The sequence below is a fragment of the Nasonia vitripennis genome, chromosome 2 (assembly GCF_009193385.2).
Source record: "Nasonia vitripennis strain AsymCx chromosome 2, Nvit_psr_1.1, whole genome shotgun sequence".
NCBI lineage: Eukaryota > Metazoa > Arthropoda > Insecta > Hymenoptera > Pteromalidae > Nasonia > Nasonia vitripennis.
The window spans coordinates 6,584,129-6,603,507 of record NC_045758.1 but is presented as its reverse complement, the minus strand read 5'-3'; the positions used below and the strand labels follow the sequence as shown (position 1 = coordinate 6,603,507).

The following is a 19,379-nucleotide window of genomic DNA, read 5'->3' as shown; positions in this document are numbered from 1 at the left end:
TATAAATAGTATAAATCTTGACAAACTAGTTTTCATTCAATGCAACATGATGCATTCATTATGCATCATTATTTTTTATGTTTATTTATTTATAAAATTTACATTAGTAATTTATATTTCTTATGCAAATTTGCCACACTTCTATAGTTATGATTGATATAATAATAATTAATTTAACAACTTAATTATATTCAATTGATTTTCAAAAAATGCGTTGTTTTATTATTAGATATAGATAATTATAAACTAAATTATTTTAATAAAAATACAAAATAAAACTTTTTTAATGGTTTAAAAATGCTCTGTGTTTGATTAGTATCAAAATTTTTAATTCTATTTATTTTCACTTCATATAAAAAGTCGAAATTGTTTTCAATAAATTTGAACTATAACTGCGCAGTAACTGATATTTTATTACAACAATTTGAGTAGTATGTATATTCCTAGTGACTCTCTCCTTTTTTTCCTGCAACTCGCTTGAAATCACCCATGTTAGTTGTTGAGATTGGAGAACCAATGATGACTAGATGATCAATTTGCGTTGTTTCGCTGCCACTTTGATTATCCTTGATAAAGATCTGCAAATTCTGTACATTTTGGAACTTGACGAATCGCAACTGGACAGGATTTCCTTCTTCTATATCCTTGGCTGACAACCTATAATTTTACCCGGTAAATTGATCATCTCTTATTATTAATAATTACAAGTAATTAATAAATTTAACATACGTAAGGTCTTGAACACTTGTGTTTGAATCCGCCATATCAAAATCTATCGTTCTAGGCTGATTTATAAAAAGCTTCAAATTTTTTGGACCCTTATCTGCAGGTGCTTTGATTTTTAATGAATGTACTTTTACAGCTTGCGTAAAAGTTATGGATATTATCAGCTGTTCATCACAATCACTTTCTAAATATCCACCATTTGATGTTAAACAATGATCCAAACAGTGGTCATCTGATTCATTCAAACATTCACATTGTGCTTTCATAATGAATGAACTTAGATCCATCTGTAAGTGCAAAAATTGATGATTTATTAAATTATTAATTTTCTAAAATATACATCTAGTGTGTTATTTCAACAATTGTCAAGAATTACTTGTAATTATTAATAATAAGAGATGATCAATTTACCGGGTAAAATTATATACAAGATCGAATATTAATTTTTGCTTTCAGAGATGACTAAATTTTAGATAAATAAGGAAAATAAATATAAATAAAAAAGTGTATTAAAAAAGAGCTTGATACAATCTATTTATAAAATTGAAAAAAGTTTATTGTATATTTTGTAATTGCATTTCTGGTACAGCTCAACCTTTTTTTTAGAATGATTATATGATGATGATACTTAATGCTAACAATATGTTCTAGTTTAGTAATCTTTATGTAAAAAAAACTTGGCTAACCAAGTTCTTGATACATTGTAAGCCAGCATGGACCAATAAAAAAATTAATTATCTGAATCAAATTAAGTCGTAGCTACATAACATTTTTACAAGTCTCTCCAAAAATATATTATCAAGACAAGAAAAATCATTCCTAAAATATGAAAATAAGGATTGTCAGATCGGCGTACATGTCCAGCAACTGATCCCTCGGAGTCATCGGCATCACCAGATCCATAAAATTGTTTAATCTTGGATTCCAGACCAGCAGGATCGGCACCTTGGCATGAATCAAGTTTAATTTTGTTGCGGTAAAAAATAAAAGTAGGCATGGCGCTAACACCCTGTCCAGCAGCTGTCTCCGCACACTTATCGACATCAACTTTCAAAAAAACAGCGTTAGGATATTTTGTGGAGAGTTGTTCAAAAACTGGAGCAATCCTTTGACAGGGACCACACCTGCAAGTACAAAAAATGCGTTTAACTGATTTTGGAAAATAATAAAATAATGGCGTTTATTTGTAACGTTTAAAACATTATTTTTGCAGACTGCACAGCTTGCAAGTATTCAATAGTTCAATCATTCACAGATGTTTAATTATGCGCATAACCTCAAAAAATCTTACCAAGTTGCGGTGAAATCAACAACGACAAGTTTTGTGCCAGCGTTCGATAATTCTCCATGAAAATGACCATCGTCATTTATTACACGTACTAATCCCATTATTTTTATTTATTATTTTCAACGAGCAAGATTATAAAATGAAAATCTCAAGATACGCTTGTGTGATTCGATGCGAAATGACTGGCAGTTTGCGCTAAGTAAGTATATTTTCTCTTCCTTTTCGCCTTTTCGGTCTTTTGCTCGCTCCCGGCGATTCGGACGCTCGCTCCAAAGTCCTGTCCGTTGGAGGGCGCTACTATAATTAAGTATATAGTGTCTGATAAATATCCGCGGAATGAGATGATGTATAAGCGTATTGTGCATTACAATTTACAATACTAGTGGCACAAGTCGTACTTTACGGCACGACTAAGCGCCCGACTGCAACGACTCATGACACGTGTATAAGTAATGCACCGTACAACACAATCATAGTTATGCTATAATAAAGTAACTAGCTCGTCAGATGAGACTGCGTACTTGACTTAAAAAAACGCTAACAAAAAATATTTTCAATTGAAAAAGATTGAGATTGTGTGATAAATATTGAAAAACAATTTATTTGATCCATAGGCAGTTGCTCAATCAAGCTATACTTTTGTTTGAATAAAATTTTCATTGAGCATCCATATATCGCGCTGCGCGCATGTATCTTATATTCTTATATGTCGCAAGTCAAGTTCAAGACTGAGATTGCTGTTTAGATTGACTCGTCTTCGTACCTTGAGCGGTAAAAATAACGCTAGACCATCGCATCAAGCTCCATACTTTATATCTTGGGATTCGCGATTAAATAACATTTCGCCGTTGTCATTTTGTTTTTCCCATACTTAATCGACGAATTGCCGAACCGTAAAAATGGGTTTCCGCCATGACGGCGAGCTATATTGCTGATGCATTGCTTTGAGCCTTGTTGGCACCTACAGCTACCTATACATACCTACCATTTAATATTCTCTGCTATGCACCTTTAATAGACACGTTTTCTGATGTAAACTCGCAATCAATCGTCCTTGTCTGCTCGACTGTATGGTGTTACTTACTGCAATTTTTACCTACCGGTATGAATATTTAGAAAAGCTTATTTTTATAACCATACGTTTTTACATATTTACATTTCGGAAACGAAATGCGGGGGATACTTAGCTTTGGGGTTATACGATACACGCTGCGGTCGTTCCGTCATCTCATATTACCTATATACTTATGCCTATACGCTCGATAGAAACAAATTCTTTCCCTTTCATTTTTAGACAGATTTTTTTAAGAATTATTTTTATTACTTTTTAAATATTATTTTACATAATTACATAAAATTACAGTAGTTTTTAGTCAATTTTACCTGTTAAACAACTTCTTCCAATAAAGTTTCAATGGTAGTAGACTATTTCGTTTTTGAAGTTTAGGATTAAATACATCAAAATCAAATTTTTGTAACTTGATCAGATATTCTTCAACGATAATATGTGACAAAAAAACTGGATGCGAACCTTTTTTAATACGTGTCTTCAATGACAGTGCCTGCAATTCAACATTATCAATTATAACATTTTTTAAATTTTTCTCTCTGCTAGCATTAACTTACCATATCCAAATGTTGTTTGGCTCTTGAAGAAACTTCAAAAATAACATCTTTTAATTCTTTACTACTTGTTCCTTGAAGTACAGATTCAGAGGAAACATTGTACTTCATTAGAATATCTTGTGGTAGAACCATTTTTCTGCATTTTGCATTATGAGGCACAGAACGAATTAAAGTGACTATACCATGGGCTTTGCCCAGATGACTAGCAAAATGATCCGTATCTATATCTTTTATTCCATGGGCTTCTAAAATCAAATAGTAAACAGATGAAACTGTATGCTCTGCATATTTTTCTAATGATTCCAAACTTGGAAAAGTTGACAAGTTCAGTTTGTTGAAGCGAGCTTCAATCAAACGTTTAAAATATTGTTTGGTTAACTTGGTTTTCTGTAATACCTGAAAATGGCAAAAATATTATAAGAGACAGGAATACAAGATCAAGAGTCCAAGTATAAACTTACCCTGTGCAGTTCCAACGAAGTAGGATTTTTTGGTGGTTTATCAGCGTATATTTGATTCAAAGTTTCTTCCCAAAATTTAATCCTCATTAGAGCAATCTTGCTGTCGCGAGCTTGATCTTCGACCAAAGCAACTTCTGTATTGAAAGCTCTGATTGCAAATGCAGATGATCTCAAGTTATTGGGTAAAAGTAGTGTGCATAGAAAGTTCTCGTAATCATGTTTTCTACAAGAAAAATTAATCATCAGTCAGCTTGTTCACCCATGCAATTGCATAACAAATGAATATCGTTTACCTGACTAGATCCAAACAATATTCAGCAGGCGTTTGTTTTGTGGAAGTCTTGATCCAGCGCAGCGAATGAGATAGCTTCTGATTCCACTTGAAGGAATTGCTAAAGAGTATCGAACATGCGTTCATAACAACGGTTAAAACGTTGAAATATTACGTTATTTCATAATTCAAAGAATATAATGCAATCCAATGTTATATCTCATTTCAGATGTTCGCATGACAACGTGACGTGAACCGAATCGGCATGATGAATTCGGAGCAGTAGCAGCAGGCAGTTAGCAGCGTAACTCAGCGAGCGCAGAGCAGCCGAAGATCGGACGGCCCGTTAATTACAGCTTGCGAATTGTAGAGGGCGCCAGACAAACCCGAAGCGTCCGAGTCGTCGTACACGGCCTTTTACATCACAGTAGACGAGTGTATTTTCACGCCGCAGCCGGCTCTAGGAGTAAAAAAGCAGTACTCGTCCAAATTTTGGAGTCCGAATCCCGACACGCATTCGTAAGTGCAACGGATCTATACTGCCTGGGCAGTCTACGGCTCTCTTAGATTGCGAGACGAGACGACGAGAGAGCAGTTCTCCAGAAGCCATTTGATAGCGTCGTTGCACTAGGACACGATTTATCTTGAACATACACATATACCTACGTCGCTATTGCTGATATTTCTGCCTGCGGCGCGTGTCTCTTATATCAAATGAGGAGGGAGCGTTCGAGCTTCTCGAGCAAACTTCCCTTCGAAACGTTGTTTATATTTTGAGCGTTGACGAGGAACTAGCACAGAAGTGAGTACCGAAAGATCGTGCATTTTTTATTGCCTTATTATTGATGTTAGAAACGACCGTAACCTGCCTTTCCTGTGACTCCCTTCTCCCGTTCTTTTCTCAATCCCGCCGTCGCCTGATGAACGCTTACGCGGAGAAAAACCGCTCGATTAACCTATCGCGGCAACTTCCCTTGCGCGGCTATACTCGCCCTCAATTTATTGTCATACATACTGGGTTAATACTTAAAGGGGTTATATAATAATCGTTCGATTTGTAATGCAACCAATTTATTCTAGCTATGCGGCGTAAAAGTGAGAGGAACAAGGCCAAGGGCACTCCAGAGAAGAAGGTTGAGAAACCAACTAGAAGAACAACACGCCGAAGAGGTAAAGAAGTAACTCCTGAACCATCGCCAGACAGGGAAAATACAGAAGAAAATGCATCGAACTCACAATTATCTGCAGAGGAAGATCAGGATTCGAGACTTGAACAGGAAAGCAGCCAAGCGGAGACTATGGAAAAACCAGTCACATCCAGTGAGCTCATCAAATCCGTTCTTGGAGCTGATGAAGAGGACAATGGATCAGTATGGAAAGTAGCGAGAGCTGATGCATCACCTGGAGAAATACAGAAGCTGAAACTTTGTAGGCAACGAAATACTTCAGAAGCGTCAGACAGTAGTTCAAGCAAAAAAAAATCAAACAAGTGGCCAGATAGTGGTGAAGGTGGCACGGAGGAGGCTGATTCGGCTGATGAGCAAGTAGCATCTTCAAAGAATGTGCTTATTGACGAACAGTCTGATGATACCTCCTCCTTGCACCCAGGTCAGGACTCCCATCAAGAGGTAAGTGATCACAAGGAGAACCTGCCTGAAACCATTTCAGCCAACTTGTCTGATGATAAAACAAACATAGATCAGCTGGCAGAGTGCACGGAGAATCTACCAAAAACTACTACTAATTTGTCTGAACAATTCAATTCAGAGGATGGCAAGGCTGAAAATTCTACCTCTGCCAATCTACCTGGTAATTATTCAAACTCTAGCCAATCTCCAGCTGGCACGGATAACGTTGCAGAAATAGCTTCTGACAATTCATCAAACAATCAACAAATTCAAGACACTCAAGACAACTCCGATGAACCAGCTTGCGTTAATTCTACCACAGCAGAGCCTCTTCAAGATGTTAATGTTACTTCTGATACAAATAATGAATTTACTAATAACCAAGTCATTCCTACTGGAAATGTGCAATTACATGAAGAAGAAACTACTAATCGTTCAAATGAATCTTGTGATTCAGAGGTTGTTGAAAAAGAAACATCTGAACAAGAAAGTTCTTCAGAAGGAAATACTTCTGTACGCAAACGAGATAATTTGGAAACTACATCAAAAGATGATAAGATAAGTCCAGAGACTGATCAAGAATTGGGAAATCAAGAAAATGAAGGGGATGAAAAGGCAATAAAATCAACATCAACAGAATCTGATAGTGTATCAAATGAAAAAGAAGAGTCAATTGCCCAAGATGTTGACATGGCAGAATCTCAGGAATCAGATACCCAATCATCACAGCAAAACCATCATGTACAATATGAATCTTCAGCATCAGATAAATCTGAATCAGAAGATGAAAAGAGAACAGAAAAGGATAAAGCTGATTCTTCAAATGAAAAAAAAAATATACATAGAGGCAACAGAAAAAGATTGCAAGACCAGTCAGCTTCTAAGCAAGTAAGAAGTGATTCTGACATCATAGAACCTGAACTAGAATTATCAGAAAGTATTATTGAAAAAGATGATATTCTTGAAATTATTGAAAAATCTGATGACTTAAATTCATCAATGTCAACTTCAAAACCTGCCAAAGTTAGTCTCAAGAGGTCATTGTAAGTAATTTCCATGACAATATTAATAATACATAACTTAACTAATAACATTTTTTTATGAGAAAATTATATTAAATTTCTTTTTTAGCTCTGCCCGAATCTCAACAGATTCTGAAGTAAAAAAGGAAGACACTAAAAACGCATCTGCTGTTAATGAATCCAATCAAAACAAAGTAAGTAAATCACTATTATGATTAGATGTAATAAAAAAGTTATCATGAAATGGAATTTTCAATTTATTTTATTACACATTTATTCAACTATCTAAATTACTTTTTTCAGGAAAATCATGCAGATAACGAACAACCAGATCAGAAAAGTTGTACTAAAAGACGACGTTGGGGAATGACGACAACTTCTGATGTTGCCCCAGCATTTTCGATTTCAACAGATTCCTTAAAGGTATAATATCATCATAATTTTTTTACTTTATTTGATTTTGAAGCATCATTTCTTATGTTTTCGCGTTTTTAGGCTCTTGTTCCAGGTGCAAAGCCTTTATCTGTTAATGAAGTAAAACTTGATAAGGACCAAGATGAAGAAAAAGTGCATCGAAAAATTAAGGATCAAGTTCCAGATCATAAAGCTAAAAGTGATGTAGTTTCAAAAAATGACATTACCACGAAAAAAGAAATTAAAGACAATCATATAGGTAAATTTTATTTTTATTAATGATCTTACATATCATCATGACATTTTTTAATTTGAAAAATAATAATTTTAGCGCCAAGACGAAAAATAACCGTGGTCAAAGAGGCGCCAAGACCCTCGTCACCAAGTCTACCAGAACCTCAAGCAACAAACGTCTTGTTGATAAAAAATTTAGTACGACCCTTTACATTACACCAAATCAAAGAGCTTCTTTCGCGCACTGGAACTATCGTCGAAAATGGTTTTTGGATAGATAGAATAAAATCAAAATGTTTTGTTGAGGTATGTATCATTTTTTATTTAATTTTATAATGCGTCTATATTGATTATTTTTTTGTATTTCATACTTGGTTTTTTTTTAGTATACTAATGAAGATCAAGCTTTCGAAACAAGGCAAGCATTGCATGGAGTTTCTTGGCCCCTTTCAAATCCAAAGAAGCTAATTGTAGAATATGCTACAAAAGAAGATATGGAAGCAGCTCGAGAGTCATCAAAAGATCAGCCTATAGCAAGGAAAACTGAACCTTTGGTTTCAGCTGACATGTGGCAGCAGGATCAGTGGTCACGAGAAGAAAGGACACCAATTGTAAACAAGGTATTTTTAACAAGAATAGAAATATTATCTATCTTATCGCACTGCAACTAGAAAAATAAAACTGTCTTTTTTGTAGATTACAGTTATCCGTGAGTGGGATTTAGGGAAGGAAGACGGTCAATTACACGTTAAAGAAAAAGAGCGAGAACGAAAAGAATTCGAAAAGAAAAAAAGACAGAGAAGTAGAAGTCCGGTAATTGAAGTACATCTACCTGCACCAGCTAGGAAATTCAAGAAAAAAGAAGAAGAGCCACCTACAGCAAAACTTTTAGATGACCTCTTTAGAAAAACCAAAGCCACACCTTGCATATATTGGTTGCCATTAACAAATGAACAGGTAAAATTCATATAATTTAATAAAGTGAAAATTCGATCATGAAATGAAATCGTATTAATTCAAGTTCTTTTCCTAGATTATTGTAAAAGAAGAAATGAGAAGGCAGCATATGGCCGAACATGCGCGTAGATTAGAAGAAATGAGGCGAGCTGAACGGAGTCGAGATACGCGACGTCGTCGTAGTCCCAGAAAATAATTTTTTTCATAATGCCTTCATAAAGGATTAGAACTTCCCATTCTCCTGCTCTTGACTTGAAAGATTTGACGAGTCTTCGGCACATTATCGTGGTCGATGCAAATAGTGTATAATTTAATTCGTATATATTAAACGCGTTTTACACGTTACTATACGTTAGCATTCTATTTCTTATTTGTTTTTTTTTTGCTTTTCGAGTATTTCAAATTTATTTATAATTTTCACGTTGCTAATTATTCAAGCTATTCTTGTTTATATTGTTTAAAAATATAAGTTCAAGGTTTTTTTATTTCTACAACTTTATTGACGATTACTTTAACTTAAAATGGTATCAAAATTAAACCATAGCTTACTTTTTAAAAGATTCTCAAATCCAATTTAGTTTATTTCCTATCCCCCCCCCCCCCCCCTTGTTTTTATCATACAAGCCATGCTTCTTACAGGTCAACATACTCAAATCTACAAACCATGGAATTAATGACATTTTCACCTTTTAAATCTTCAAAACTATCAACTACAACTGAAGACTTGGAACTTGCAAAAATCGACAGTTTATTATACTTATAATCATGTGTCAACATGATGCATATTCGGAAGATAACAATACAACAAAACTGTTCCAGTCATAATTCAAATTGCAATAGCACTGTTTTTAATATGCTTTACAAATGAATTTGTGAAGAGTATATGAAGAAATCAGCTTAATTGTGGATTATGAAGTGCAAGAATTTATTACAAAACTTTTTACACGTATTCATTAAAATACAAGTTCACTATCAAATTTGAATATATAATTAAATGTAAAACTGCAATGAAGTACTATCTAGTGCAAAATGCAGCAAGGCTACGTCATAAAAAATGAATAAGTTCTTTTTGAATAATTTTATGTATATATACATAAATCTGGCTTTAAAAATAAATAAATTATAACGTTTGAATCACCAAGTTTTGTCGGCAGATTGGTTGATTACTAAGCTCTCAAGGGTATACGAATGCGTACCTTGCATATGTTGTCAATAGTTATTAATAAATAATCAAGTAAATAAAAAATTTCGTAATGATTAGGGGATTGTTATTGATTACTATACCACATCAAAAATATAGAAAACACAAACGCATTTATTTTTCACTGTACACAATTGTATAGCTATCATTAAAAAATTTACAGTTTTACAATCACGTTTATCAAAAAACGTTTTTTTTTTTAAATTACGGTTATTGTTTTTTGACAAAGAATGCAAAATCTTTTTTTAATTTCTTGAATAATATAAATCAATACTTGCAAATAATCGCCTTTTCATTATTGTGTGTATATGACTACCATCTGTTTAACTTATGTAATAGTTTATACAAAATAACATAATTCATATCACTATACTAGTAATTACATCAATTACCGATGTAGTGGTATTCACTTGAGCTCTAAAGTATTAAATTTTTTATATTTGTGAATATTTTTGCCATAAATGAAATCAATAGCTGACTCACTCTTTTTCGTGAGTTAATTTGTACATTTTCTATTATCAAATATTTAAATTATTTCAACATATTATAATAGAGTACGTAAAATCTTAAGTCACACTTATATCAAACAAAAAAATGTCTGCCGAATTGAATATGATATAGGCTATAAAAACATGTATTATATCCCTTTAGTAACGTTATATATGCTCAATCTTGCTTTGAAGAATATCACAAAATTCATCAATTAAGAATTAACTCTACTGCATACTAAATAAAAAGTACGATATTATTAACTGATTCACTTATAATGTATCCTTAACTTTAAAAAGCAAATATTTTCTCGGTTAAAAAAAGCTCAAGTTCAAGATCGTGTCAGAGGATTTTCATACGATAAGCTATAGTAGAAAAGTTTCCTATAACAATTTGGTATTTCCAGTAGTGATTCACAAGTGAATTTTCACATTTAGTCAACTTTAACCACACTGTAAATTTTTCGGACAAACCAAAAGCAAGCAAAGAAGCCAATAGATCCTGAAAAATTTAAAATTATTTTTGTAATCATTGAAAATTAACTTGGTCACATAAATAATATGAAAAAAATAATAATAGTAAATTACCTGTTAATAGGAAAAACAAATAAACCATTATCATAGTATATCCAAAATAGAGAAAAGTTGAGGTGGCATCTTCAATATTTAGTTTAGTTACAAAATAGTGTATGCAGTAAATCAATAAATAAAACGCAGTAAATCCTGATGTGAGAAAACTCCGCCACCACCAATGGTAATCCTGAAAATAACATAATTTGATGTAAGTATATAAATGCTAATTAAAATTGATAATATCCAAAGGATAAAAAAAATGTATGAACCTCAGCACATAAATGAAAATAGCACAAAAGTATCGTGGTCTCAGAACATGTGATGACCAATATAAGAAATACCAAAAATAGAAATCCAAACATGTAATACATTTGACTTGACCTGAAAAGAATTCAAGTATTTTTATCTTTATCCATGATGCAAGTTAAATGTTTGTACAAATATACTATAATAGCAATCATATTTACCACAACGAATTAAGTATAAAGAATAATTGGATGAAAATACAACCAAATGGTAAAACACCTCCCATGATAACCCCAGGTATAGCTTGTGTGTAGAAGCTTTGTTCTGGTATTTGTCGAGGGATTTGATTTGTACGAACGGGATGCTCAATTGCCTAAAAAAGAACTCAGTTTTATTAAAAATCGTCAACTTGAGCACAAAACCGTTATATTCGTTTTACTCTACCCTTTTTTTGAATCCAAAATACGCTCCAATGAATGTCAAGGGGACCGATATACCAAACCATAAAGCCAATATAGCAACTAGAGTACTGAAAGGTACTGAAGCTGAACTTCCTTTAGCCCAGAATATCAGGTTCATAATAAAGAACAAGCCAAATACTATCCTGCAAATATAAACATTTCTTATCAAATTTGTCCCGTTAAACTCACATATTGGATTTTTGTATTATGATTTTTGTTTGTATAAGCATACCCTGGACTCAGCATCGACGTAAGTAGCACATTTGATTTCCATTTTTCTCCTCCAAAACTTTTGTAAATTCTCGCTGAAACATATCCAGCTGTTGTGCCAAGGCAAACATATAAAACCATAGCACAAGTCATTAATGCTCCTCTATTTGCTGGTGAGAGAAAGCCAAGACACGCGAAAGCTGCAATGCACAACATTAATTTAATCGGTATAATACACAAGTCATCATAAGTACACACGCGCGCGCGCACACACGCACACATGTATATAATTGTTTATAAAATTGCAGAGTAAATAATACAAGTTTGTACTACCATACCTAATGTCACAAGAGTCATGAAGAAAACTTGAACACCAGATCCCAGTAGTACAGATAGTAACATTCCTTTTCTGGGAGGTCTAAACACATCGCCATGCACCAACTTCCAACCAAATTCCTCTTGAGCATCTTCTCCTGATTCAATCTGAAAATAAGCCTGCGTTATGATAACACAGACATGGGAAATCACAATTTTACACAAAAACTATTTATGCGTCCTATTCATTACGAAATTATTCATGAAAAATGCTCAAGTAATTGTGTAATAATGTGATATTTAGATCTTTCACAAAGTAAACAACAAATAGTTTAAAAAATCATCCATCACAAACTATGTACCTGATTGTAGCGAGCAATATCTTTGTGCAGTGTTCTTAGCATTATCATGGCTACCATTCCTGAGAGAAACAATACAATAACCAAAGAATTAAGAATACTGAACCACTGGATGTTTGTGTGTGGCATAGACTCGAGAATATAATCCCATCTGGATGACCATTTGATTGTATTATTACGCTGTAATTTTAAGATGGATTAATTTAAAAAGTAATCTAGTAAATAAACAAGTAATCTAGTTAATAATCTAGTTAATAAACAATATCTATGTATAAGTATACTAACATGATAACGGACATGGTACGTATAGACGACACTCAATTTTTGGCCTGGACGTAACGGATCAGAAGGAATTTCTAGAGGTGTTTTACTCGAGCAATCTGGGTTTCGATCATTGGGATCATGTTTGATACTGCGAGGTGTAACTTTGACAGCTGTGAAAATAATGAAAGTTAAAACAAAAGGCCGTTTTTTCAGCTTTCAACAAAATGTGTAAAAAAAACTTGGCCTACATATAATGCGTCCACTTTTTTCTTTGGTACCAGCTCCCCAATCCTCATCATCTCCACTATGGTATGTTATTACAAGATCAACATGATTGAATAAATAGTATGTTTTAGGTTTACTGTATATAGTAGGCTGAAATAAACAAGATAATGATGTCAAGAAAAAAAATCAAGGATAATTTGATGGATTTTGGATATTCTGATCTTACATCAATGCTGCAACTATCTTGTTGTTGTTTCCACGATTCTTTAACAAAACAACCCATTGGAAAACCAATGCTGCAGTATTGATAATCGTCTCTTATTAGGTAGCACCAAGTTACTGGCATGTTGTCTGCAAAAAAGCATACAAAATTTTAATTTTCCTCTTGCGATAATTTAGCAATTGTGCATCTTACCAACGATCCAAGAATGCTGATAAGCAAGTTGCATTCCAGTTTTAAGGAGTTGCAACTTTTGCTCATCTTCTGGAATACCACCAGTGTAATTTTTGATACAAGCTATAGCGCATTTTTCCTCCTTCAAAAATTGCAGCTAAACAAACAAAAATAATTATTGAATGAAGAAAAATGAAGCCAATGATATAAAAAATGATAAAAGGACATACTTTGTAAGGGGAAGGATGTATGCGTTCTCCAAAAATAACTTGACCCAAGTTTTCAGCAGGTGACTGAGTTTCATCGATAGGGCAAAAGTCAAAACTGTAAACAAATTGAACAATAGCTATACAAATACAATCACTGGTTAAAAAGCTATTTGGGATAATCTTGCAAATGAATACGTACTGTCGGTATTCATAAGGGATAACAGATTGCTCCGAGTTCAGACGGTTCACGTACATACGAATGTCAGACTGAAATGTATAAGCATTGACAAGGTTATACATAATAAGAGTATAGGCATTAGAGGTAACGGATCAAGTTCTTTTACCTTGCAGGTTTCAGTAGGTTCAGCACAGAAATTGACAGGCGCTAAACCTGGCAGATAAAAAGCAGCACTACCTCCAAGTATAAGGAGCAGAGCAAATAGCAAATGAAACGTTCTCAACATCTTGTTTGTTGCTAGTGTTGACGCACAATAAGAAAGACAATATTGGTGCAATTGTTCGAGCGATTACGTTACGAGATCAACACTTTTCCAGACTACCAAGTCGGATGACGAATAGTACATCACCGACTAGGTATCTTATCATCAGCTTGAAAATCGAAAGTGCACAGAATGCAGTCCGAGAAGATTAGAATATCCGACGACTTGCACGAGCCTCTGTCCGCCTCTTATACGACTATAGCCGACAAGCAAGTGTCGCTAGGAATCAAGCTACAACTACTTATAGTTGAGAAAAATACGCCGACGATATACCGCAATGAACAAGAATGAGACACCTATGCTCGTACGCTCCTGCCATCACTGCCGATATCGGCCCGATGAACATATACTAGCTCACCAGCTTATACGCGACACGTAGTCATGAACGCAGAAAACGCACCGCCGGCTGCGCATATATTATATATATATATATCTATATGAACGCGGGGAAATCCGGCGCCTCCGCGGCAACGACACCGCCCCCATACGGATCAAAGCACAATGACACGTTTCGAATATAAAAATGATGGGCAAGAGAAGTAGAGGACAAGTGGTTAATAACATCCGAACAAACGCAAATATTTAATTTTTGTTGTAATAAAAATATATTTAATAAATGTACAACTAGAAGAACAAGCATGATGCCTTATGTTGCTTGTGAATGATGTGTATACATAGTTTTCACAGTATAACAAATTTTTTTCCAGTCCGATTTTGTGACATTAACTTGACTACTAACTTGACACAGAATAACACAAGTTTTTTTATCTTCATTCTCGTCAAATTTTAAAATGCTAACTTGCTTTAAAATAAATTAATATCTTAACAATACTCCTCTCACGTTTCATTTTCTAATCTGTAATAAAAAAATTACGAGAATGAATTTTGCTGTACAATAATTGTACAATTGTGGGTTCTTGAGCACCATGATATTATCTATTACATATATCTTGGTGCTCAAGAGACCTCAAGAGCAAACAAGTTTATCTTACTTCTGCTTTTTCATATTATCCGCATCAGTGAAGAGCATCCGTCGAGTCTAAACAGAGTAAAGAATTTTATTCAATTAGTTAATTTCATTTTATATTTTAAACAGAATATAAAATATTTATAACGTACACTATCACCATCTCGATTTTTGCATATTTCGGGATTGCAATTACAATTTTGACAGGATACTTCGTTTTTGCGACATGAACACAATCGTGATGTACATGAAGTTTTACACGAACATTTGATTTCACCATTGGAAGATCGCTTGAGTCCTACTTTACTTTCTCTTGCTAGATTCTTGGTCGCGTTCTGGAAAGTGACAAATCCATATTTACATGCAATTAAAGATCATATCGAATATAAAAAATTAACCTACTTCTATTTTCTGAATTCTTGAAAATAAAGGTGTAGCTTTCCAGTCCGGATCGTTCTCGTCGTCATCTACTATACTCTCATCCGTGTAACAGAACGATTCTTCGATCATTACAGTTTCTATCGCTTTGGCTTTCGGTTTAGATTTTTTCTCAACAACATTAAGGTCTTTTTCCGTCAAAACCTTGTTTTTAAGACGCTCAATTTCCTGTTTGTACAATTCGATTTGTTTCTGTTGATCTTGTATCAACTGATCCTTGTCCGTTTGATCACTCGTATTCACAGGCAAACCCAAACACTCTTTTCTCAGTTTCGAATTTGATTCTCTTATTTGATATTTTTCATTTTCAACTTGTAATTTTGAACATGTTTCCTGAAAAAAAAAGGAGAAAATTTGCATTTATATACAGAGAAGCTAAACCATGATCAACTTCAGTTTATGATCTAGGGTATTTTTACCTTTAATTCGTCAAATTGTGATTTTAACAAGATCTGTTCTTTTCCATAAGATATTGTTATTTCAAATAGAGTTTTTAAAGCTTCTTTAGCATCAGCCATTGAGGAAATAACGTGCCACCTCGTTTTAGCGCGATTTTCTGTGTGTGAGTATGAGAAAAACGTGAAAATTTGTATAAATCGAAAATTAGAACATGTATGTATGTACATTGCTAAAATGATTACAATACCTTGATTAGATTCTTTAATGTTTTTTTCCATTTCTTTGATTTGAGCATTTCTTACTTCAACATATTCCATTATTTCCGAAATTTGCGCCTGTTTTAATATTGAATCATCAATTTGGTTTTGCAGTTGAAGCTCTGCTAGTTGATTAGCAAAAGAAGCCTTATCTTTTTTCAGCTTATCCAGAGTACGCTCTGCATCAAATGTGCTAAGCAATACTTCCAACTCTTGTGTTACCCAAGAATGAATATCACCTTTGGCATTTGCAGTTTGTTCCCGACGTTGAGCTGCTTTACTTTGTAAATCTAGAGCATTCTAATAATCCAAGAAAAATAATTAGCGATGACATGAAATTGAATACATCAAAATGCTTGTATTCATATATTTACCTTCAATCTTTTATGAATAGCTTCAGCTTCTTCCATTTTTCTTTTGAATACGTTTTTTTGCTTATTATGTTCAGCTTGCATCCTGGTAATCTGATTAAGACGTTTCCTATCTTGATCTTTTAATCGGAAAATTTCCTGCTCTCTCGCTCTTTTCCATTTGTTAAAGTTGTCCGTCTCGGTGCGCATATTTCGAATTAATTTCACTTTTGTTTGCTTCAATGTAGCTATTTCATTGGCCAAGTTTTTGACCTGCATATCAGACTTTTCCTTATTTTTTATGATTTTATTTTGTTCCAAACATTTACGCGACATTTCCGCAATTTTTTTTTCCAGTTCTTGAACTTTCTTGCGTCGAGTTTCCGCCAATCTAGAATAAAAAGAAATCTATTGGACATATTTATTATCAAGTAATTAAATAATATGTGTACAATACAGACTTTGCACTAGCATTATTCTTTTGAACATTGCGCAATTGCTGCATAAGTTCTTCTTTTTCTGCTTGCAAGTTTTTTATTTCAAGCTCCATTTCTTCTAGCTCTTTTTCATATTCTACTATTTGAGAAGAATTTTTCAAGAGATTAGAAACCAATTCTTCTTTTATGGCCAACTGTTTATTTATGTACTGAACTTCATCAAATCGCTCAGCTTGCTGCAATGTATGTTCTTCATGCTTTTCATCCAAATCATACGTTTCGTTATGTACACTGTTTTCGTTCACGCTATCCGATGTCGAATTGGTACTAATATTATTGCTGGATTCCTCCAGCGATTCATGAGTTACCAATATTTCAATTGCTTTTTGTTGATCTTTTTGTAGATCTGAAAAACAAATTTTTAATTTTAAGATCATCATTCATTATTGACAAAAATTTAATTAAGTAAAATTGAATTAAAAACTTACTCAAGATTTTTAAACAAATATTTTCTAACTTGACTTTGTGATTTTCCAAATCTGTAGGATCTATTTCAAATTCTTTCAACAAATTCTCACAATCATCCAAGATAACACCTATAGAAACTTTAAGTTGCTCTTGAGATTGTTCTGCCAAATTAGCTATTTCATGCATGTGAACTACCTCCACTAAATTGTTATTCAGTGTCTCTGTTAAGCCTCTTAACTTTCTTTGAAGAGATTGATTTTTCTCCTCCAATTTCATGTGCTCTGGAGGACAACAATTTCCGCCTCCTTCACCATTCATCATAGCTGAGCGTAATTCTGTAATAATCTTCTTAAGATTATTGATCTCAGCAACACGAGGATCCTGATTAATTATTGGTTTGTTCTTAATTTTTTTAGCTCGATCTGCGTACCTCAATGTGCTAGTAGTTTCATCTATATTGTAATCTGAAAAATGTTATGATTTTTACAGAAGTAGATAAAATAGAATTCAAAAAGTGTATTATATGATAATATTTACCTGCAGGGCTTACACATGCTATCATTAATGTAACCGAGTTTCCTCCAAGAGAATCCTGTAGTAATCTTGTCAGTTTGCTGTCCCTATACCCGATATATGATGAACCAGCACCTTCACCTAGTTGTGAAATAACATTTCCTAAAGCTAATAGACCTTTGTTAATATTTACACCTTCTTTGAACCTTTCTCCGGTCGCTTGAGTTTTTTTACTCCGTTCTGAGCCAGCTAGATCAACAAGATGAAACTTGGCATATTTAGCAGTATTTCTAGAATATGGAATACAAGACACCGGTTAAACAATATTTAACGTTGTTTTAATACTCTTAATGTATAAATATAATTTTCTTACGGCTGATCTTTCTTTTGTTGTTGTACAGTGATTGTAAATATAGCATGACTCCGGCTGCTTTGCAAATTCATTGCAGTGGCTCCAGTAGCTCTGTACGAGGAACCATCAGCAAGGTATTGTAAAGTCTCTTGGGTATTCGTGACTATCACTTCTGACATTCCAACTATTTTAACACCTCTAGTGTCTTCTCTAATGTCAACGATACTCTGATTACGAGGTTTTTTTGATAATAAATCATACAACTGTTCATTATAAAGTTCCATAAATGCTACTGTGACCTTAAAATCCAAGTCTTGTTGGTCTTTTATTTGTTCGAATATGTCATTGACAGCTCGTGGAATAACGCCACAATTAGAATCATCAGGATTATAATTGGTTCCCATAGAAAAGGTTTTTCCACTTCCAGTTTGACCATAAGCCAAAATTGTTACGTTATATCCTAATGGAAAGAAAGATAAATCAATAAACAAATAAATATCTAAGATATTGGAACTCGAGAAAAAAGGCATGCTGAATACATAGCGTGCATACCTTCAAAAATATTTGATATCATATCCTTGATGGCCGTATTGTAAAAAGTCTCTTGCGATATTTCCGGTGAAAAAACATAGTTGAAAGTAAAAGCTTTATCTGTAGGTTGAACTTGAATTTGAGAATTTGCCAAATCAACATTTAGACACGTTTGACAGCCCTTATCTATCTCTGATTGAATCAATGGTCTTATGCGAACAGCTACCTTTACCAAATCGTTATTCATCTAGATGCACGTTCGTGATATTAAATAATTAGTTGATGACCCTTTTTAAACATAGGATGAGCTAAATAAGTTACCTACCTCTAATAGAAAAAAGGGTTACTTGTAACAGGATCCAAGCTTCACTAAAACCTAACTTGATGTCACAAACAAAAACTAGATCGCAAACGGGATGAACATAACAGAGAATTGGTATAGAGAAGAAAAACAGCACTTTTTGACTTCTCTCACCAACCTCTTATTTTCAGCTTTCAACTGCAGTCGATCCTGCCGATCCTGCACGCTGTAATATTCCCGCTCAAGCCATTAACGTCCTATGCGCTGCAACGCTAACCGTATTTTTCAAATTTC

The 19,379-nt window shown here is 33.8% G+C and overlaps 5 protein-coding genes across 9 annotated transcripts; 1 reads left to right on the top strand and 4 right to left on the bottom strand.

Moving 5' to 3' along the window:
• Positions 1 to 29: 29 nt before the first annotated feature.
• On the bottom strand, positions 30 to 3,246 carry LOC100114636 (thioredoxin-like protein 1). Of its 2 annotated transcripts, XM_032597027.1 has the most exons (5): positions 3,000 to 3,246; positions 2,018 to 2,311; positions 1,583 to 1,850; positions 730 to 1,013; positions 30 to 657 (listed from the first exon to the last, which is right to left on the bottom strand). In XM_032597027.1, exons 2-5 carry the CDS (start codon positions 2,113 to 2,115, stop codon positions 444 to 446), a joined length of 864 nt encoding a protein of 287 aa, XP_032452918.1. In that variant the 5' UTR covers positions 2,116 to 2,311; positions 3,000 to 3,246; the 3' UTR covers positions 30 to 443. The 2 variants fall into 2 exon arrangements, with proteins under 2 accessions (XP_032452918.1, XP_001608075.1); XM_001608025.6 differs by lacking the exon at positions 3,000 to 3,246 and having other exon boundaries at positions 2,018 to 2,359.
• Positions 2,588 to 4,744, bottom strand: LOC100122909 (NADH dehydrogenase (ubiquinone) complex I, assembly factor 6). The gene is made up of 5 exons (XM_001606466.5): positions 4,395 to 4,744; positions 4,102 to 4,324; positions 3,641 to 4,036; positions 3,398 to 3,576; positions 2,588 to 3,295 (listed from the first exon to the last, which is right to left on the bottom strand). Exons 1-5 carry the CDS (start codon positions 4,517 to 4,519, stop codon positions 3,238 to 3,240), a joined length of 981 nt encoding a protein of 326 aa, XP_001606516.3. The 5' UTR covers positions 4,520 to 4,744; the 3' UTR covers positions 2,588 to 3,237.
• On the top strand, positions 2,724 to 9,887 carry LOC100122901 (apoptotic chromatin condensation inducer in the nucleus). Of its 3 annotated transcripts, XR_004226592.2 has the most exons (11): positions 2,818 to 3,116; positions 4,602 to 5,174; positions 5,453 to 7,043; positions 7,132 to 7,216; positions 7,326 to 7,445; positions 7,518 to 7,695; positions 7,768 to 7,976; positions 8,057 to 8,290; positions 8,367 to 8,627; positions 8,704 to 8,930; positions 9,267 to 9,887. XR_004226592.2 is itself a non-coding variant. In XM_032597025.1 (10 exons), the coding sequence occupies exons 3-10, from the start codon at positions 5,455 to 5,457 to the stop codon at positions 8,821 to 8,823; spliced, it is 2,796 nt and encodes a 931-aa protein (XP_032452916.1). In that variant the 5' UTR covers positions 2,724 to 2,785; positions 4,602 to 5,174; positions 5,453 to 5,454; the 3' UTR covers positions 8,824 to 9,887. The 3 variants fall into 3 exon arrangements, 2 of the variants coding, with proteins under 2 accessions (XP_032452916.1, XP_031778495.1); XM_032597025.1 differs by lacking the exon at positions 2,818 to 3,116 and adding an exon at positions 2,724 to 2,785 and having other exon boundaries at positions 8,704 to 9,887; XM_031922635.2 differs by having other exon boundaries at positions 8,704 to 9,887.
• Positions 9,888 to 9,917: 30 nt separating this feature from the next.
• On the bottom strand, positions 9,918 to 14,449 carry LOC100122888 (transmembrane 9 superfamily member 2). Of its 2 annotated transcripts, none has more exons than XM_008211626.4 (15): positions 13,917 to 14,423; positions 13,772 to 13,839; positions 13,594 to 13,687; positions 13,385 to 13,520; positions 13,196 to 13,320; positions 12,993 to 13,119; positions 12,766 to 12,914; positions 12,484 to 12,660; positions 12,145 to 12,301; positions 11,829 to 12,006; positions 11,580 to 11,739; positions 11,357 to 11,508; positions 11,159 to 11,270; positions 10,905 to 11,076; positions 9,918 to 10,818 (listed from the first exon to the last, which is right to left on the bottom strand). In XM_008211626.4, the coding sequence occupies exons 1-15, from the start codon at positions 14,034 to 14,036 to the stop codon at positions 10,751 to 10,753; spliced, it is 1,995 nt and encodes a 664-aa protein (XP_008209848.1). In that variant the 5' UTR covers positions 14,037 to 14,423; the 3' UTR covers positions 9,918 to 10,750. The 2 variants fall into 2 exon arrangements, with proteins under 2 accessions (XP_008209848.1, XP_001606496.2); XM_001606446.6 differs by having other exon boundaries at positions 9,923 to 10,818; positions 12,145 to 12,289; positions 13,917 to 14,449.
• A 204-nt stretch (positions 14,450 to 14,653) lies between these two features.
• LOC100122878 (kinesin 4B) lies at positions 14,654 to 19,357 on the bottom strand. The gene is made up of 13 exons (XM_001606435.5): positions 19,110 to 19,357; positions 18,806 to 19,031; positions 18,275 to 18,713; positions 17,926 to 18,191; positions 17,409 to 17,852; positions 16,945 to 17,326; positions 16,508 to 16,874; positions 16,124 to 16,433; positions 15,897 to 16,033; positions 15,442 to 15,810; positions 15,192 to 15,374; positions 15,065 to 15,111; positions 14,654 to 14,928 (listed from the first exon to the last, which is right to left on the bottom strand). The coding sequence occupies exons 2-13, from the start codon at positions 19,029 to 19,031 to the stop codon at positions 14,910 to 14,912; spliced, it is 3,189 nt and encodes a 1,062-aa protein (XP_001606485.2). The 5' UTR covers positions 19,110 to 19,357; the 3' UTR covers positions 14,654 to 14,909.
• Between the last annotated feature and the right edge of the window lie 22 nt (positions 19,358 to 19,379).